Genomic DNA, 21,682 nt, shown 5'->3' with positions numbered 1-21,682 from the left:
GAATTAGGTCTAATAAAGCCTAACGACACACCCCGCCTCAAGTGGGCTTATTAGGATATGCTTGTTAAATGCATTTTCAAAGTTGTTGTGGGAATGTCATCCCTCTCGTTCAACATGTGATTAACACCAGGAATTAGTAACTCTCTCTTGCAAAACGGACAATTTACTTTTTTATTTATCCAAATGTGATGATATGTAGAGATAGTAAATATACTTTGTCACCAGGAAGACCTGACGTTCTCTTTCCCTGTTGCCTGTTTCTCCAGATCACCTGTGCAATGGCACATTCCATAAACACTTGCAAGAGCACTTCATCCCCATGGTGGTGCGTTACATCGACTTGATGGAGTCGTCCATCGCTCAGTCCATCCACCGTGGGTTTGAACAAGAGACCTGGCAGTCTGTGAAGTAAGGCTGTTTACTTCCACCAACTGTTGTTTTGGCTCAAATTCATACTCAACGCACACACCCACAACCACACACTCTCAGACAAACAGACAGTCCGTTCAGACTTTGGACATAATTAATTTGAGTAAGGCAGAGTTAAAGTGCCCCTTGTTTCTCTAATGTGTCCATGCCGGTCCACATACAGCACCCTGACCATCTCTGACCTCTTAACTTCCTCACCCGACAAGAAAGAAGCAAAACACCTGTTAATATGTAATGTACTGCAGTGCTCCCAGCAGGAATGAATAACAATCTTAGTTGTCTTCTCCTCCTCCGCCCATTGTCCATTGTGCCACCCTCCTCCTCTGGCAGGACAATAACCAATAACCTACCCAGCGTGCCCTTGCCCAAAGTGCCCAACCTGCCTCTCAGCTTGCCTCAGATGCCAAGCTTCTCCCCACCGTCCTGGATGGGCCCGTTGTGTGAAAGCACGTGTGTATGGGGCTAACGGGGGCTCTGGGAGGGCATGTGTGGAGGCCTTTGGCCCTGGCTGTGCTGTGCTGTGCTGTGCTGTGCTGTGCTGTGCTGTGCTGTGGGCTCTCTGTGCTGGGCCATTGTGGCTCAGGTCATGTAGTAGTGCATGTGTGAGAGCCAGATCACTCTCCTCCACAGAGTGCAGGGCTGATGGGCTCAACGTCATCAGCTGAGCCAAACATGGATGCTAACTTAGCATGTCAGTTTGCCATCAAAACTTTGCCATTTAAATTCAGAGAGTTTCAAATGAGAACAGCCGTGGTGGTGCCTCAGTTAAATGCAAGTCATTTGTACACAAATATCAATATTATATGTAATTTACACAGATATATTTTAAAGAACTGTAAATCTGTTTGTCAGTTGGGTAAATTAAGATATCTTTATTCTGAACGATGCTACAATGAAAAATAGTCATGCTGTGCTATGATTTAAACCTACTTTTATTTATGCATACATTTTATTATTTTGTAATTTTTTAGTAATTTCATGTTTACTCTTGAAATATCTGTACAAGGTTTCAGACATTACTGTAAAATATAAATATAAGTAAGATATACATTTTTAACCCTTTTATGATTGAATGACACACCAATTATTAGTTTTATTTTCAATGATATCAAGTGTTACAGCAAAGGTGTCTCATCAGTCGATGAGTCCATTCATCAATCTACCTTATAGAAATGTTAGAGACAATCTGGTAGCCTATTATTATTTGATGTCTGGCTCTGTGGATTGTGCGTGTCTTGCATGCTGTGGTGTGAACTGCAAACTGCATCAGTTTTATTTTACTATGTGCCATGTGTAGCATAGTAGCATGTGTAGCAGAGACACTCTCTATAGACTGCAGTGTGTACCTGTGCATTTTGATTGCTCCTGTACAAGCGAGTTTACCTTTGGCTTTAAGGACAACACCGTATGCTCACTTCCATTGTGAATTGAGGCTTGGATAGGAATGCTATCTATTTAATGGTATGACATTTTGATTAGTCATGTTTTCTCTTTATTCTGGCTAACTTGATAATTAATTGAAATACCACACATGGACAGTGGGTTACAATAGCCTACTGTTCTTCCAATTTTTAAGTTTTCACAAATCAATTGTACTTGGATACCACTGGGATTAAAGTTTTATTTTGTTTTATGCTAAACTATTAAGTGTTTTATGGTGTGAAATGGACGCCCATAACAACATCTGTACATGTATCATTTAATCCTTTATATCACTCTATTCATGCGGAAAACATTTGATATAGATATATAAACATAACGTGTGAAATCTTCATGAATTAACTTCAAGATCAGTTGCACTCGTGCAGCATGAGCCGTTGAAACAGTTGCTGCGGGAGCGTTCCTAGGGGTGCCCCTCTCAGGGGAGAGCAAGGCAGAGTGTTGAAGAGCGGCTATCTCAGGGCTCCGCATTCTCCCAGTGGATCCCCCGTGGCTGGCCACAAATCAGCCAATTGTTAGCGTGAACTCCCCCGCACAGACGAGCATGGGGAGCTGTGTTGGAGCCCCGCAGGGAGCGCGGACATGAGCGGCGCTAATTAGTCAAGAGGGTAGCCACAGCACACAGTTTTAATTGTGTTTCATAGTTTGGCTAACGATTTACGTCGAGCGCCACTTGTGAAGGTAACAGTCTTTTAGCGGCGAGATGTGTGTTTTTTCCATAACTCATGCTGATGCACGCTACACTTGGATGATGGCGTAAGCCTTTTGATGTTGTGGTGGATACCTTATTGCAGTGGCCATCTGGCATCCATCTATTAGACAGAAGAATATATTTTTAATATGGTGTTGTGTGTGTTGTGTTTTTTATGTTTTTTTATGTTATGTTATGTTATATTATGTGTTAAGTTTTATATAGACTACTCTCCATAAAGTCCTGTATATGTGTGTAGGCTACATGTGTGAAATGGCATTGCTAACATCTTGATTTGTCTGCTGTATTCAGCAATGGCTCCTCCACTTCAGAGGATCTGTTCTGGAAGCTGGACGCACTTCAGATATTCGTAATGGACCTCCACTGGCCCGAGCCTGAGTTTGCAAAGCACCTGGAGCAGCGTCTCAAGCTGATGGCCAGTGACATGATGGAGGCCTGTGTCAAGAGGTTAGAAATGCCCTACAAAAATCTCTGCTGATTCTGAAAGAGATGTGGCTCTGATCAGGCTTGGTTCCACCATCATGACTGACCGAATTTGAATCCTCTGAGGCATCTTATCTGCCTTCCTTTCACATGTCCAGTAATAACGTCTATTGCTATCCATCTGACTGTTGTTGCCTGAATTAATCACATAGGAACAGCCTCTGGTTGCCTACATAGTTTTGAAAATGGCTTGGAATTTTTTTGATGGCTTAGAGCCTCTCTGAGACAGTTAGATACTGAATCTTTGACTGTAGTAGGTTGTCAATGTCTCTTCTTTCTTTAGCTGCAGCTTCCATTATATTCATTCCCTAGTGACAGCTAAGGCCCGAGACTTTATGTTTTCAGCTTGTCCAAATGTAAAACATGTCCCATTGTTGTGAACACGATATCTCATGAACACCTTGAGATAATTGCTTTAAATTTGGTACAAATTATATGTTCACTTGGACTTAAGGAGTAACTGATTAGAGTTGGACGTCAAAGTCAGTCACCTCATGTTCGTCCCATTCTTGTGAACATGATCTCTCGAGAACACCTTGAAGGAATTTCATCAGTTTTGGTACAAATGTTCACTTGGACTCACAGATGAGTTTATCTGAATTTAGTGGTCAAACCTCAGGGTCATTAGCCACGTTTACATGGACAGTTTTTTTGTCAATCTGATTAAACTATTCCGATCGAAAAATATGTGCTGTCTGTTTACATGGGGTACGTTCTATTCCGATCAGGTGCTCTCAAGCACTTTACAACCTTTGTTTGGTATAGCCGTCGTTGCCTACTTGTCCTTGAGAAGATACAGCAGTCAATCCGAATGACCGTATACATGCTGTTCAATCGGAACAGGAACGGACTACACAACCTTTTTCATTCCGATTAAAATTGGGAAAAATCGGATCAGGAATTTTCATTCCGATTGTGGTGTTCATATGACCATTTTTATTCCGATTGAGCCATTATTCCGTTTCTAATTGGAATAGAAGTGTCTATGTAAACGTGGCTACTGTTCTTGATAATGTTATATCTGGAAAGCTTTTTCGATTTTAGTGTCACAGTCACAGTCACATGGGGTCAGGGATGAACTGATGAGAATCTTTTGTGACCTCATAAAAATGAATCTAGACTGAAACTGAATTGGCTCTCAGAAGTATTTCAACCACAGTTTGGCCATTTCAGTTTACGATCTGTATCACTGCATTGTCTGTCCAATTAATCAATTAATTAGTCAGCCCCGTTAATTCAAGGCTGTCAAGAGCCCAGAGCAACATTCTTGTTGTAGACTAGTAAAAAAGTGCTGTAAATTATTTTTTTAATGAAAAGGGTTTTCAAATAATATTAACAAAAAATGTAGCAGCAGCAAAAAAACATGTGGAGTTAAGATACAAGCTGTTTTTTTTCTGGAAATTACTGTATTCTGCTGTTGTTTTTGAACAATACTCATAAGAAGACAACATTCTGAAGGTCTCATTCTTTTCTATTGCAGAACTAAAGCAGCCTTTCACTCCAAGATGCAGAAAGCAAGCAAGTCAACAGATTTCCGGGTGTCTCTCTCTCTGTGCACTATGTTCAATGTTCTAATGGATGCCAAGAGGCAGTGCTCTAAGCTTTGTGTTCTCGACCAAGGCCAGGAGGTAAGGCTTAAGCCATTTAGCAAAAGAGTTATATTGACCGTAACCTGTGCTTAATGCCCCAGCACTTGTGTCAAGGGCAGCTCATGTGTCACAAATCCACAATGAGGCTCCTGAACAGCTGCTTCTGTGTGGGGATCCTCAGAGGGCTTTTTAACACTCTGACACCTCATAACACAAATAAAGTAACTGGGGTTTATTTCTGTACAAATGTGAACCTGCAGTAGGCCTATTGCTTCATGAAGACTGTAATTTCTGAAGTTATTAAGTAAACTGAACAGTAACACATTTACCTCAACACTGAACTAAAAAATGTGAGTGAAAACTAAAGTGTTGGTTTTTTGCATTTTTGTTCAGGATAGTTCTGGTGTCAAAAACACACTGGCTTTCATAGCAGTAATATATATTTCTAAATAATTATAATTGCCACAAATGCAGGGGCAGCCGTGGCCTACTGGTTAGCGCTTCAGACTTGTAACCGGAGGGTTGCCGGTTTGAACCCCGACCAGTAGGCACGGCTGAAGTGCCCTTGAGCAAGGCACCTAACCCCTCACTGCTCCCCGAGCGCCGCTGTTGTTGCAGGCAGCTCACTGAGCCGGGATTAGTGTGTGCTTCACCTCACTGTGTGTTCACTGTGTGCTGAGTGTGTTTCACTAATTCACGGATTGGGATAAATGCAGAGACCAAATTTCCCTCACGAGATCAAAAGAATATATATCCTTATATCCTTAAATGTCCACAAGGAACAGCAAATGTCTTTTCATCACCTTTGAGATTACATATTTTTTGTAGGTGCAGACACAATTTTAAGTAAAAAGAAATTCATACATAGCTTTGAACTGTTTCTATAATTACATTTGATCACCCCAATTTAAATAAAAAGTCCCAGCATTGTGTTCCTAGAGTCTCGGTACATGGCAGATCAGAAGCTAGTCTAGCTCTTGATCATGCACCCTTAAGCCATTGTCTTCAGACCAGGTTCAGTTGTGTTATCAATGCACCAATAATGTACCTAAACATAGCCATGGGTGCATAGATGGGCACAGGTGTATTAGGTCTTTAAGCATCATGGGTGCTGAATGTGAAAAGGACATCTGTAACATCTCAAACTAGCAAAGATACTTGAGCCAGGTGCAAGATAGGGCTGAGGCTATGTACTTAAAGGAAAATAAAAGTCCCAATGTGATGGTCGATTTTCAAAGACACTTTTATTTTACTTTAAACCCTAAGTGCATTTGACCACACCTTTCTGAAGCAGTTCAAAAGTGTGCATGAATCTTCCATCTCTGCCAGCCATTTCCTGCGGTGCCTCTGTTTGTGGTGTATTCAATCAACCCCCTCTCTCAGCATTTGGTGCAAAGTATATCTAATTCATGGGGTTTGAAACAGCATGATGGATGAATTTAGCCATATAGTCATATAATATATTGAATTATGTTGTCGACAAAAGTGCCAAGCTTACCTTTGCACTCTCTAAAAACTGATTCAGCATTAAGCACATCTGAACAGTTAACACTGATTACAATGGGGAAATGGCACCGAATTACCTTTCCTTTGGAGAGCTTCAGCTAAGAACTAAATCAACTGTTACTCACTTGGGAATAGTACCCTGATATGACTGCACCACAAAAAGGCCAACATAAAGTTTTATTAGCCTATAAAAACAAAACAAATGTGTTATAAGCCTATAAATACAAAATAATTCTGTTTATAATGACAGTTGTCCTTATGAATCTGTAATAATCTTGACAGTTCGCTAAACTCTCTAAACAAAAAATCCTATTACAATTTACGGTGAAGTGAGAAGTGTTTTAGTTGTTTGGATATAGTGTTGTTGTTGTTTCAGATTTGCCGCTAAACCAGTATATGACAAGGCTTACCAACTCATAGCTGGCCTGAATTCTTCTGGAGAATTGCACACTGTAATGAATATTCAAAACAATACCTCCTTTAGGCAAATTTTCAGGTTTCTGTAATTGTTTATAAATGTCTGTAGATGCTCTAATGACTTTGCATTCATTTGTTATGCTTTTTATTAAGTTGTATTCTTTGTATTTTTTATTTTGCACTAGTTGTGTTTACCCTAAACAGCAGTCTTGTGCTGAGAGATTTTGAGACTAAGAGTATGTCTTTCATGTCCAGTTTTAGTTTGATGGACAGCATCAAACCAAACCACATTATTCCTGCACATTCTGTGCCACATTTGTTTCCATTCACACTATTCACTATACTTTTCTAAGCATTTTTGAAAGGTGCCTATATAATATATGCTGTTAAACTGTTATGTTAAACATGATGTCACTGAAGGGAAGTGACAACTTTTTTTGATCATCATAATTTATTCAATTGCTGATATCCATTCACTCCAAGAGTATTGGGACTCCTTCTTATCCTTTGTAGAGCAGAGTAAACATGACAACACAGCTTGAATGTTGAGTCAAGGAGATTTCTAAAGTTAGCACTTAAACAACCACTCCAGCATGTTGAGCCTCCGTTTCTGTTTGGGATTCATTGCTCTTTCTCTGTCCCATCCCCATGTGTCATCATTTGAATTCAAGATTGACCAGCAGTGGGTGAGTGTGTTTCCTACAGTTGCCTTCATAATCATTCCACATGCATCTAGCCAACATTTAAATGTGCGTCCTGTCAAGACATGAAATGTTGCAACATGCAATGCATTATCAGTGTGTGTGTTCTCTCTCTTGCAGTGATGTAAAGTTATGCTACTGTATGATGGTAACTGGGCCAAAACTGAACCGAATCGGCTGTACCACATTAGAAAAAAAGAATCCCAATCTTTTCTCTCTTTTTTTTCTAGTAGATACAATACAGCTCCTCACTTTTTGTGGTGCATCTGAATAGGAGGGGGCCAATTTAGTTCATCACATTGTCTTTTCACACACTCAGAGACAGAAGTGCAAACGTTTGGAGAACAGAAATGAAATGTGGCCTCCACAGACATGCAGACGCTTGTGCCTGTTTTGGGTGGTTCAGTGGCATGCTTTGTCCAGCACTCTTTAGTAGTGTGCTTTGTCCAGCAGTATGTTGCTCTTCAATGTCATCAGTAAGGAAAATAGCCTGTGTTTGGTGTTGTATTAGTATATTCTTTAATTAGATGACAATATTTTTACATAGTAATCAAGGATTATTTTTCACAGTTGTACTTTATTAAGTGTGTGTGTGTTTTTGTGCATGTGTTTGTGTGTATACACATGTCAAGTGTGGTTGCATTATTAAAATGTAAGGTTAAGCTTTAGATCATATGTTTTACTAAAAGGCTCATATTGAATTGTTTCCAGATATATCTTTTCAAAAAGAATTATTGTACTTTTGGTTTCACACCGAGATTGCAGAAACCTCACAATGTAATGCTCTCCACTACAAAAAAAACCTTCATGATTCATTCTATTCAGTCTCAAAAAGAAAAAAAAATAACAATCTTAATGAAGTGAAATGTACAAGTAAATATATATATAAACGTCCTTAAGATTCACTTCAAATTCCATTTAGTGAGGGAAGAAGCTGGCATTTTGCACAATGAAAAAAAGGTGAAAAGAAAATTAGAGCTGCTGCCGGTGACCCCTTCGCACCCTCAATTTGTCAACGATCTGCAGGCTTTGTGGATTGAAATTTTTAATTTGGGTGTTCTTTACATGCTCCCTGAAAGGCCATTGTGAGCAGAGATGAACTTCTGCCTGCCGTGTGAGCGCTGGAGGAAGCCTTTCAATGGCTGCAAATGGAGGCACTGAGTCTCTCTGTCCCTCCCTCTTTTTGACTGTGCTTTCATTGATACACACACTCACACTCACACATCTTGCTTTACCCACGCACACACACGCACACACGCAGACACGCACACACACACACACACATGCGCACACACACACACACACACACACACACACACACACACATACACACACAAAGATTCACATGTGACATGCTAACACACATACATACGCATACACACACATACACACACACACACACACAAACACCCACGCGCGCGTGCGCGCACACACACACACACAAAGATTCATATGTGACATGATAACACACACACACACACACACACACACACACACACACACACACACACACACACACACACACACACACACACACACACACAAATACACATTCACATATAACCATATGAATAAGACTTATCAGACATGAAATGGTGGATTAATTGAATCTAGTGTTACCCTTTGGTCGTCGCAGCTGGATAGGCCCTTTAGAAAAACACAAGGCTGCCCTGATTGTGGGAAGCACAAAACGTATCCTTCAAATTCCATCGCCTTACATGGGAGCAAGAATTCTATTCACTGCGATAATGGGCCTATTAGCTGCTTAACTCAGCCACAATAAAGGGGAGGATTTTCACCGCTGAATATGTATATATGCGTGTGTGTGTGTGTGTTAGTGTGCTGAATATTTGTCCTTATTTTTACATAGGTGTGATTTTTTGCTAAATAATTGCAACAATGTGCATATGTGGCAGCTTTGTTTTTTACACTTGTAAAAACTGCCCCTTTTGGCCGGCCATTCAACCCCCCCCCCCCCCCCCACTCTTTTGTTCGTCTCCCTCAGCAACAGTACCACTCCAAGATCGACGTGCTCATCGATGAAGCCATCAAAGAAATGATTTCCACACTGGTATCAAAGGTATGCCTCCCCTCTGGCCACAAAACACACACATTGACAGCATCACCCACAGAACAAGCTCCCGGGGAAGTGCTCCTGCCCTTAATAACGTCTTTCCCCATTTCATTTGGATCACAGTGTTCCTCGCTAATCCCATGTGGATTAATGAGGTCTCCTCCTGGTGTGTGTGTCTCGTTCTGCAGTTTGTTGCTGTGCTGGATGGGGTTCTCTCCAAGCTCTCCAGATATGACGAGGGAACGCTCTTCTCCTCCATCTTGTCTTTCACTGTGAGTATTCACACTCCAGCATCAAAGACTCCATCCATTCAGGGCATTCACTGCTCTTACACTGAAATTGTAATGCATTGGCACCAACGTCTGTATTTTTCTGTAAGGTCAAAGCAGCTGCCAAATATGTGGATGTGCCTGTAAGTATGCCCCTTGGTTTTCTCCTGTTGTCTCTGTTGTGTTTTGCAGTCATATTTTGGTTATTCATGAACACACTAAAAACATCTTGAAGCCATGAATAGAATGGTCGTGTTACACCTACATGAGGCAACACTACACATATCAGAATTAAAGACAGGTGAAATGTTAACTAAATATTTGTGCCAGTGCAATTGACGGCACAGCAGTGCACTTTACAAGGCGCTGGCAGTGGATTTTCACATCAAACGACAAGAAAAGCAAGTAACACAAGTAACAAAGGGCACCATTTTGTGGCAAATTACTAGCCTGTAGGAATCCAACACTGCAAGAGTGAACATTTTTAAATGAGTGTCTGTTCTACTGACAGCAGTTCTTAAAGTCTAGACAAACTGGCATTCCGTGAGAACATTGCAGATTGCCCCGTAATCTGAATTGTATCCTATTTTTGGCTCCCGTGCCAGTTCATCAGTGAGGTCATTTTGCTGTCAGATATAGGCACAGTCACATTGACTAAATGGAACGTTGCCCCACTCGTCCCTTGCTAAATGTGCGTGTGTTGTGTGGATGGATGGGAGTGAAATTTGACGCCACTCTGGCCCAAACTACCCTGCTGTTAGCCAGCAGCTCCTCCCAGCACCCACACACACACTCTGCTGCAGTGGCGTTCCCAGAGGTGAGCTCGGCGCCTCAGTGCTCCATTGTAGCCTCCACCTTGCGCTTTTGTGTGGGGCCGGCGGTGTGTCCAGGAGGCCGGACCGCAGGGAGGGGGAGGCTGCTCTGAGCGCCGGGCCTGTGGCTACAACCGCTCTGGAGCTTGTCACGAGAGGTTAAGCCGATGCACTCTTTTGTTACTGCTGCCATTCAAGGCCTCGAGATTTTTTTTTTTTTGTTGTTGGCAAGGTTCCCTTCCTGTTTCTTGACATCTGTGTTTCTCACACACACACAGAGACACATTGGCTTGCTTTACATGCTGCGTTTATGCCAACACAGAGCGCAGAAATACATGTGGACACACACTGAGAAACATTCACCCACACATTCACACACCTCCAAACACTTTCCCCCTCAAACACACACTTTCTTTTCAAACACGTGAACATTTGTGAGATGTAAGGAGAAAATACTGTACACACAAACACATACACGTACACATACACTCAAATTCAAATTCGAAAGGAGCTTGATTAGCATGCCCATAACGTTGTACAGTATTGCCAAAACATCAAATGGGGAGGGGAGGAAGGGGAAACACACAAATAAAACACTCTCTCTCTCTCACACACACACACACACACACACACACACACACACACACACACACACACATTTGCACCTGGGGTAGGTGTGTGTAGGCGTGAGCAGGAAGCCAGTGAGGGTGTAGTGTGTAATTACACTGCATTTGTCTCCCCTGTCCCCTTTCTCTCTTGTTCCTGCTGCTCAGAGCTGATCCCCTCTCCTTAACCAGTCATTAGCATAGCCCAAACCACCCCCTCCACACTGCTCATTCAATCTAAGTCGGAGTTCACACACACACACATAACACATATACACACACACACACATACACACACACACACACACACACACACACACACACACACACACACACATATATACACACAGGCGTCCCTTGTCACAATCCGTACATCTGACTTTACAGTGTGAGGTGCAAAATACTGACGTTTCTCATGCCATAAGCTTGTGTGTGTGTGTGTGTGTGTGTGTGTTGCGTGGACGGGGGGGGGTGGGGTAGTGTGGAGAGCATGTCATGCGAGTGCAGGACTACCATGTGAAGCAGCTCACACCTGTGTCACACCATTTCCACCCTGTCAGGGCCACAGCCAGGAGGGGGGAGAGAGGGGGGGGGGGGAGAGGGGGGAGAGAGAGAGAGAGAGAGAGAGAGAAGAGATGGCTGCTGGAGAAGCTAATTGGCACTTGTGGCAGTGAGTGTTTGCCGAAGGGCTCTCACTCAAGCCTCTGGTTGTGCACACACACCGATACACGACTTGACACACTCACACGTACATACATTCAATCGCTGTGTCATTCCGCAAGGGAAAGTACAGGCCTTTACTGATTCTTCAAGTGAATTGAAGCCCAGCCTTCTGCCAAATGCCTGTCAATCACACAAGCAATAGCTGCAAGGCCCAACCTCAAGGCCACATCTGTGTGTGTGTGTGTGTGTGTACCGGTATGTGTGTGTGTGTGTGTGTGTGTGTGTGTGTGTGTGTGTTCTTGCAATGCTTCTTAGCATGCCTGTTTGCATGTATATCTTACAGTGTGTGTAGGGGTTAAAGGGATTAACCTAGTTTAACCTTGATGATGGAAGAGTTGGACATAGTGTCTGCATGAATCACCCTGTGACCGACTGACTGACAGACCCAGTGCTCACTATGATCCCATCACTGGGCACAGAAAGAGAGAGAGAGAGAGAGAACACATTGATCGCGGCCTATAAAAAAGAAAGCTGTGTACTGTAGCTCTAATTGCAAGATTGTGATGTTAGAAACACCAAGGTTGTCCACCTGAAAACCAAAGCAGCCGAATATTCATGATCAAATTTATGACAGACCTTTTGTAAATGTAGACAGAATAATTTCAAGACTTCATATACTGCCACTTATACTTTGACAAGATATCATATTTTAAGTTTTTAAGGTATTAAGATATAATTCCCTTAATTCCTTACCCTTATTCATCAAATTGTCATCAGACCTTTTCATTGTTGTTCACTTCACTTTTGTTTAATTTTACCATTTTATTTGCTAACCTTATTGTGTTCTGCCTCACTGTTTATCATTGTTTCATTCGTCTTATTCAGAGTATTTTGAGCCATATTCTTTCCTGTACATAGAGTGCATTTTCGCATGGCTTTGTTGTTGCCATGCAAAGAGAGAGCTCCTTGCAGGTTTCTTTCAATTTTTGACCAAAATATGAGTGGATTAGTTTGCTATGTGGTGCTTGGCTAAGTTAAAGGATGAGTCTGCTACTGCCATGGTTATTGTGTCCTCTGCTGTTCTCTCCATCTCTCTCTGTGGAGCTAAGCTCCAGTGCACACACATGGTGCAACACCCATCTGATTGATTCATAGATTCAGTGTATTTATTCTAATGATAGACGTGTTTGTTCTCCATATAGAACAGACGTTAATGTCTATTAGCTGAATCTTGTCCAGGCAAAGGGGTCAGTGCACACGTATGAACATGTTCACTCACACCAGGTACAATAGCCCATTGGTCACCACCCCCAGCACAAAGGCATCTTTTGAGCTCCTTTGTCACGGTGATAGCCTTTAAATGTCACTCTGCACTAAACATGAAGACTTTTCACACACATACACACACACACACACACACACACACACACACACACACACACACACACACACTCCTGTCCAGTTGCTCTCACGCTCCATCACTGCTCCTGAGGACGAGTGAAGCGTAGCCCGGTCAGAGAGCCTCCAGCCATTGCTACAGGGGCAGAGGGGTGTAAACGTTGTCAGAGCAATTATAGCAGCAGCAGCAGCACAGGCCTCATGTCCATCCCTCCATCCCAGCTGCCCCTCACAGCAGCCACACGGATCACCCTGACAGCACTTAAACGCTAGCGCTCACAGGCTAGTCTTCACATTAGCATACACTATATGCTTTTGTATCTGGAGGTGACGACGACCGTTTTACCGATGTAGTATCAAAAAGTTAGCTCAAAAGTTGTTTGATACATAAGATTGACTAATGGCTCCAAGGTAACCTCTTTTCTTTTTGAAAATAGTGCTTATCCTCTCTTCCCTTTTGTTTAACAGAACTACAACACTTTAAAAGCTGATAAAGGTTAACAACAGATTTTGATTCTAGTAATGGTTACCTTTCAATGAGCATCTGAAGTTGTTGTATACATTTATTCATTCAAGTTCAAGATCAAGTAGTTTATTGACATGTACTCATAAAAGGTATTGTAAGTACCCTAATGAAATTATTGTGCTCAAGAGCCAGCTCAGCTTTAAAGAATAAATGAAAAGTAGTAATTAAAAAGGTATATTGTGTGTGTGTGTGTGTGTAGGGGGGGTGTAATAGGGTAAGTGGGAGGGGGATATGAACTGGGGATGATAAAGTGTTGTGTGTGTGTGTGGGGGGGGGGGTGATGAAATGTTGTGTTTGGGGGATGTTGGTGTGTGTGTGTGTGCAATGGTGTGTGTGTTGGGGGGGGGGGGTTATATATGTGTGTCGGGGGGGATTAATGGGCTGTGTGATGGAGGGGGGTGTACCTGTGTGTGTGGGTGGGGGGGGGGGTTAATGAAATGGGGGGGGTGATGAAATGGTGTGTATGGGGGTTAGGTGGAGGGGGTACCTGTGTGTGGGGGGGTGGTGGTGTGTGTTGGGGTGTGTGTGGGGGGGGGTAATGGAGTGTGTGTGGGGGTGATGAAATGGTGTGTATGTATGGGGGTTAGGTGTGGGGGGGGGTGTACCTGTGTGTGTGTGTGTGTGTGTGTGTGGTAATAGCATAGTATGGCAATAGCACCGTCCATAAATATCCTTAGGATTTTTACTCTTACGCATACTCTTTACTTTTACTCTTGTGCCTTCTACCAGATGGTAGGAGGGTGAAGAGACTGTGGCCGGGATGACTGGGGTTAGCGAGGATCCGCTTGGTCTTTCTCCTGCAGCGCTGACTGGAAAGGTCCTGAATGTTGGTAACTCAGTCCTTGTAATGCGCTGCACTGACCTGACCACCCTTTGCAGAGCTTTGCGGTAATGGGCGGTGCTGTTACCATATCATGCTGTGATGTTGTTGTCAGGATACTCTCAATGGTACAGCGGTAGAAGTTGGTCAGTATTTCACCGTCAATACCAAAATTCCGCAGCAACTGAAAAAAGAAAGCCTCTGTCTTGCTGTCTTTGTGACCATACCTATATGGTGTGACCAGCTCGGATCCTCGCTGATGTTTGTTCCAAGGAATCTATAGCAGCTGACTCTCTCTACTGCTATGCCTCCAATGTAGATGGGTGTGTGCTCTTCCTGCAGTCTCCTGTAGTCAACTATCAGCTCCTTGGTTTTGCTGACGTTAAGCAGCAGGCTGTTGTCCTGGCACCAGGATGTCAGGGTTGCCAGCTCTGCTCTGTAAGCAGACTCATCATCGTGATACAGCCGATTATGGTGGTGTTATTAGCAAACTTAATGATGGTGTTTGAGGTGTGAGTTGCCATACAGTCATGAGTGTACGAGTACACCAGGGAGCTTTACACATCCCTGTGGTGCACCAGTGCTGAGTGTTAGAGTGGAGGAGATGATGTTACCCAGCCGTACTGCCTGTGTCCTGTCAGTCAGGAAGTCAAGGATCCAACTGCACAGGGAGGAACTGATGTTCAGGTCTCTCAGTTTCATGATAAGCCTGGATGGAACTATGGTGTTAAAAGCGGGGCTGTAGTCGATGAGGAGCATCAGTACATAGGTGTTTTTCTTATCCAGGTGAGAGAGAAGTGTTCAAAGCAAATGCTATTGCATCCTCTGTGGACCTGTTTGGCCTATAGGCAAACTGGAGTGGATCTAATGTAGAAGATAGGCTGAGTGACTAACATTGTGCATTTAGGAAAAACCATCTAGGAATAGTATATTAAGAGAGCATATAAGATTACATAGTATATGTTACACACCCCACATGAGATGTATATGTAATTGCCCAGGCAACTGACTTTGTTTATAAACACAATTAATGAATATGACTTGATGTAACATATTATATTTCCTGTGTGAAATAATAAATAGCATTTAATTAAGACAGCAATCTTGTATAGGCACACTCTAAAAACATTATTTGCATGACTGAAAATATGTCATAGGTCATATTACCATTGGTTAAAGGAGAATTCCGGCGATTACATAGATGTTTTTCGAGGTCACCGAGAACTGTCGGTACAGAATAAAACAAAAACAATCGGTTCTACTTACTGTAGCTTGAGTTGCTGCAGCCAACAGCTAGAGCTGCTAGGCAGCTACAGAGCTACACTCTGGGGGCATGTTCATGAGCCCCCATGTTCAGCTACACTGCTACACTCTGGGGGCATGTTCGTAAGCCCCCATGTTCATGCCCACAGAATGTGCCGATAGGATCACGTCAGGGTCCGGACTTGGACCGCGGTCTGCCTATTGACAACCTCTGTTTTAGGTCTTTATTTTTAGATGTTAAAGGACAGTACGCAGCTGTAGTCTGAGCACTGTTTTTACTTGTGCCATATTGAAAGCAACCTTTTCTTTTGTTCACCTTTGTATGTCTTAACATCACACGTTTACTTCATCCATTTCCCTTTGTGAATGCCTTGATTTTGTTTGTAATAGCCTAGCTGCCCAAATACGTCTATACATTTATACATTTATACTTGAATCGATGTAAGATTGTTGTCCTGTGATCAGGCTTGGAATTTCACCATTCTGGGGGCAAGGCCACTTTGCCTTCAGTTGGGCATATGGTTTCGTCTCTTATCTAAATCTGGCCATGGAGTTGACTTTGGCGGAAAGCTGAAGGTGATTGCTGATAGGCTGTCCCAATCAGTGGCGTCTGCACAATCCAATCACGTTTGAGAGGGAAACAAGAAATTGAGGGTTTCCGAGATTTCTATTTTTTCCTTTTTTTTTTTAGAAGTAGTAACGGGTACTCACAGTTATGAATAGAAATGTAGTGGAGTAAAGAGTACAACATTTGCCTCTCAAATGTACTTGAGTAAAGTCATGAGTACTCCCCAAAAATGATACTCGAGTAAAGTACAGATCCCTCAAAATTGTACTCAAGTACTGTACTCAAGTAAATGTACTCCGTTACTGTCCGGCTCTGCATATTACATAGAACTGTAAATCATCTGATCATCTAATAATTACAGATATCTAGGCTATATGTAACATTTATTTTATATTTGGCCTGCTATGAAATCATGTATTGAACAATTTAAATTTAAGCTCAGCTTTAAGAAACTCAAATAGCCTAGATGCATGCTTAGCATTTTGTGATCATTAAGGCTACTTTCACAAACTCTTAGTCAGCTGTCCTCTGATTTACCAATATCTAGGCGATATTTGTAACATTTATTTTGTATTTGGCCCGTTATGAAATCATGTGGAACAATTTAAACACATTGTAAAACTTAAAGCCCAAATCCATCCATGCATGTCGAAATTTACTGCAAATTCAAAACTGGATTACTCTGGAACGGCTAACTGTACAGGGGACTGCTTTACACCTTTGTGTTCAGTAAGGTCTGCTGTTTATTCTGATATATGGTTTGTCATGTGTTTAAAGACAGGTTTGTGAAGTATTCCGAGATGAATGGGTAGGGAGATCATGGCCGTCGTGGCCACCTTGAAATTCCTACCCTGCCTGTGATATCTATATGTTTGATGATTATGTCAAAACATCTCTAAAGAAGTTAAAATAACTGAAGAAGCTGTTGCACACAATAACCTACCTATCCTTTCAGTTCATTTGAAGCCCTTTTTCCAATGCACTGGAATATCACATGGTCTACATTCCCTCTTCTCTTCCCTTCCTCCATACAGACACCTGGCATGGATCAAGTGGACACGTACATCACATTTGTACGGCAGAACCAGGATATACTGAGGGACCATGTGAATGATGAAGTGTACACAGAGAAAGTGTTTGATGTAAGTGTTTTACCACACACACACACACACACACACACACACACACACACACACACACACACAGAGAGAGAGACACACACACACACACACACAGTATGGTCCTATCATCTGTTGAAGGAAGGAAGGAGAGAAATCATTTGAGCTGCTAAATACCTTTAAAAGCTATTGTTAAGCTTTTATGTTCGCATTAGCATATATGTCACTTACTGATTTGGAGGATTGCCAAGGAAATCTACTGTATGTGTAGGAGTGTCTGTTAATTCATCCAGAAGCAGAAGCTGGTTTGATTTGTCACTATCAAGGAAATTAATTTGACATCTAATCAAATAGCTTTAGACTTTGAGAAGTTACAGTTAAGATAAGTTACAGTAAGCAATCAGACTAATAAGGCTCATTTCATTATCACTAGATCATTAAATATGTTCTTAAAGTCTGTATTCAAGCTATACTATAGCTTGTACCATACGTTCCTCAGGTTAGCACTATTTCCTGCTTTGCAGAGGATATTGACACATTAGTTCTCAATTAGTATTTTCATTGTTAACATTTATGGTTTAGTATGTTTATAAGATAAACATAAAATAAAAGTAATTAATTAAGAGAGACACTTTACTGTAGCAGCCAGTCTTTTCAGCTGAGACACCACCAGCACATTGCTCTGCAGTTTTTTTTCCCATTGTTCTAGGAGTAGGTATGGGTATGGGGTGCAGGGGCTGGAGTTACAGTAGGAGTTATCCAAAAAACTGGATTCTAGAATCCAGTTTTTTGGATAACTCCTACTGTAACTCCAGCCCCTGCACCCAATACCATTTCAATATTTGCGGCTGGACTGTGGTGTCCCTCCTTGCTGGTTAATATCTGAAGGTTTGGGAGACTGCCTATTCTACAAAACATCTGGGTGGTCTGATGCAACCTCCAGTGACCCTAATGGGCCTAATGGACCCTAATTAAATGTATAGACGTATAACATATATTGGACATCAAATCACTTGGGTATTTTTTGGACTCTTTTCCTAACTTAAGAATTTAAATCAACTTGTCTCATGTCGTCTCCATACCCTGTGTTGTTTCAACCTGGCTGATGACTTTTATATTCTTTTCCTATTTATGCTGAACGCTGTTTTTGGAAACAAACAAGAGTCTAAATGCTCACAGTATAAATACTGATCTTTTGGAATTGTAAAAATGGTGATAACTTTCAGAGGATTTTTTTAGCCAGCCACTATATATGTATACAGCATACCGACATTTATAAAAAGAGAAAGAAAATACTGTTAAAGTTTGGGAGCCTCATCATTTCTACCCTATGCAGGCTCCCTACCGCTTTCCTTGGCCTTTTGGCACCTGTCTGGCTGTCTGATGGTTCCCCACTCCTGCTCTCCTAGGCAGGCATGCTAGAGAAGCACCATCTGAAATTAACGGCTGCATCCTGGAGGAGAGGGAACTGCTCTTTTGTAATGACAACCACGCTGATTCCTCTGTGCAGCCCTGCCTCAATCGATGCAGCACAGTGGTCGGTTCATCTGTGTTGCTAGTGCCACAAATAACATCCCTCTGGAAAGAGCCAGAGCTGGGGCCTTCTTGTTATTCGTCTGCTTTGAAACAAAAAATGGCGTTCTCAATATTGTGTGTGTGTGTGTGTGTGTGAGAGAGAGAGAGAGAGAGAGTTCTGGCTGTGCTTGTTGTTATTTAAGTATGTACATATTCCCTCAGGCTAACCCCCTCAGAGAAAGATAATCCATTCTTTCTCTTTGACACACAGGCCCCATGGGCTCACACTAATGTTTCTTAAAGAGGCTTCAGTTGCAGATTTGTTGTTGTTAAGTCAACACAGATAGCATCGAGTTAGACAGTGAAGTAAGAACATTAGCAGATAATGCAAAGGATGAATTTGTCACAAATGCTGAATGATATCATTGCATTTATCTACTTTTGTATTATTTTTCATCTAATCCTGGCAGTAGGCCTACTTGGTGCAGCCAGCCCTGAGTATGCAGGTTAAGTTGCCTATTAATGTTTGATACAGTGCATAGCTGTAGTGTACATACATTTACCTTTCTTCATTTAGCAGACGCTTTTATCTAAATCGAACATTCAAGCTACATTGCAAAGGAGACCTTCACATAGATCTCTGTTTCTCAAGGTCATTGAGGACTGTCGGTGCCTGGCAGCTCTAGCTGTTGGCTGCTGCAACTCGAGCTAGGTAGAACCTTTTACTGTGTATGGGTAGAACCGATTGGGGGGGGGGGGGGGGGGATGGTTCATACCGACAGTACTTTAAGTAACAATGAATAATACAATAAATGCTTCTACCAGAGGATGAGCGTACAGAAGTTTACGTAGCAGTTAAAGTGTGATGGAAGGAGATAGTGGCTGAAGGAAAAGAAGAAAGAAGGGAGTTGAAAGGAGAGAGCATGGTAAGGGCTTGTTTGGTGTGTTGGGTGTGTCAGGAGAGGAGGTACTCTCGGAAGAGTTGGGTCTTCTAGAGCTTCTTGAAGACAGAGAGGGACGCCCCTGCCCTGGTAGCACTCGGTCGCTTGTCCCACCAACAGGTAACAACAAATGAAACTAGTCTGGAATGCTGTGTGGGCAGTGCCACATGACATTCCTTGGAGGAGCGCAGCAAGCGAGGGGTAACATAAGCCTTTGTGAGAGCACTTCAGTTAGTGGCAGCAGACGTGGTGTGGCTGGCTGGGGTGGGGGCTCAGGGTAGCCTGAATGAACAGCGGGGTAACATGTGCCCTTTTTGGTTGATTGAAAACCACAGAACCATAACATACTGTATCTACTGCATGTCGGCACCCACAACACACTTACAAAATTAATAATGTATTTTTTTTTATTGTTTGAAGCTAAATTGTTTTTAAATTGTAGCACCTTTTAACATTGGCCATTGCATAGTGTAGGGCTCTTGGAGAACCCAAGAGGTGGTTCAGGCACCCCTGAGCTGAACATCTTTGCTGGGCTGTCTGTTTGAGCAGCCCCCTTACTTTTACCTTCCACTGCTCCTGCATCCTGTTCTCACACTCCTAGTTCTCAAGCAAGTATTAGTTTTTGTTTTAGTCTGCACACCTACATCGTCTGAGACTCATCTCCTCACACTTGAGGTGACTTCAGCCTGTGTAGGTCGGTGTTTTAATGAGACATCAGCACATCAGTTCTTTTCCCTCTCTGGCTCTTTGTCTCTCCTCCCAGTGGTCACTCCAGCAGACCCCTGTCTGAGGCCCGCCGCTCTTTCGTGGTGGACCACGGAGGCTGAGGGGCGCAGGGGTCAGCAGAGGAGTGTGAAGTGCGTTGTGAAGGAGAGGGAGTGCTTTGTGTGAGAGCACTCAGCGCCTCATAGGAACAGCTCTAATAGCAGATTTGACAGGCGTGTGCGTGTGTGTGTGTGTGTGTGTATATATATGTGGATGTAAATTCTAGATGTAAAATCTAGACTAAACAACAATATATACATACACAACATGCGTGATTACAAGCATCACAATTTACTTTTGACAGAAAAACACACAAACATGCACAGACATACACACACTGACACGTAAGCAGCCATCTCCCCATCTGTGTGTGCTAGATTGGGCTGGAAATCTTGCAGCAGAGGTCCAGATTGAAGTGATGTTGTGTTTGTGGTGCTCCCGTTGATTTGTTGAACCTTCAGCAAGGGCCACCAGATGAGTGGCATGGAGTACTAATGCTCCACGCGCACACACAGTCATGCACAAGGAGCTCTCCCTGTGTTGCCACAAACACTTCCTCACCCGCATCTCTGTGTGTGTGTGTGTGTGTGTGTGTGTGGTCATCTGTTTGTGTGCTCTGTATAAATGTCTGCAAAGGCTAATGGGTATCTGTGGCAAGTATCTCTATTATTATGTCTCTGTGTGTTCCATTCTTGAACCTTATTGTTTACCTGTGTGTGTGTGTGTGTGTGTGTGTGTGTGTGTGTGTGTGTGTGTGTGTGTGTGTGTGTGTGTGTGTGTGTGTGTGTGTGTGTGTGTGTGTGTGTGTGTGTGTGTGTGTGTGTGTGTGTGTGTGTGTGTGTGTGTGTGTGTGTGTGTGTGTGTGTGTGTGAATATTTGTGTGTGTGTGTGTGTAATGGGAGCAGGGTGAGGAAATGAGGAAGCTAATGCATGCCCTTGCAGACAGCAGCCTGCATGTGTGGTGAATGGAGATGGGAGTGATTAGGCGGCTGATGAGGTCCGCTCAGCAGGGCAGCGGCCACTCCAGCCGGCCACAGGTGTGTGGAGCCGCTCTCCACTGAGGCCTTA

At 42.7% G+C, this 21,682-nt stretch overlaps 1 protein-coding gene across 3 annotated transcripts in view; it reads left to right on the top strand.

The window, feature by feature from the left end:
- The window catches only part of cadps2 (Ca++-dependent secretion activator 2), a 102,963-nt gene that overhangs the window by 75,257 nt on the left and 6,024 nt on the right, over positions 1 to 21,682 (top strand). The window contains exons 19-28 of one of the 3 annotated variants that reach the window (XM_076264383.1): positions 267 to 408; positions 760 to 881; positions 1,062 to 1,068; positions 2,849 to 3,028; positions 4,545 to 4,692; positions 7,248 to 7,262; positions 9,283 to 9,357; positions 9,540 to 9,623; positions 9,731 to 9,763; positions 17,310 to 17,417. In XM_076264383.1, the coding sequence (XP_076120498.1) occupies positions 267 to 408; positions 760 to 881; positions 1,062 to 1,068; positions 2,849 to 3,028; positions 4,545 to 4,692; positions 7,248 to 7,262; positions 9,283 to 9,357; positions 9,540 to 9,623; positions 9,731 to 9,763; positions 17,310 to 17,417 (914 nt within the window). The remainder of the gene's footprint in view (positions 1 to 266; positions 409 to 759; positions 882 to 1,061; positions 1,069 to 2,848; positions 3,029 to 4,544; positions 4,693 to 7,247; positions 7,263 to 9,282; positions 9,358 to 9,539; positions 9,624 to 9,730; positions 9,764 to 17,309; positions 17,418 to 21,682) is intronic. The other 2 variants (XM_076264363.1, XM_076264374.1) reach the window with 2 other exon arrangements.

The sequence above is a fragment of the Alosa pseudoharengus genome, unplaced genomic scaffold, assembly GCF_046254945.1.
Source record: "Alosa pseudoharengus isolate Yale_2024_CS ecotype anadromous, Long Island Sound unplaced genomic scaffold, YU_APseudo_1.1 YU_APseudo_1.1_scf_10, whole genome shotgun sequence".
Classification (NCBI taxonomy): domain Eukaryota; kingdom Metazoa; phylum Chordata; class Actinopteri; order Clupeiformes; family Clupeidae; genus Alosa; species Alosa pseudoharengus.
The sequence above is the reverse complement of the archived record's forward strand: the minus strand, read 5'-3'. Positions and strand labels throughout refer to the sequence as shown.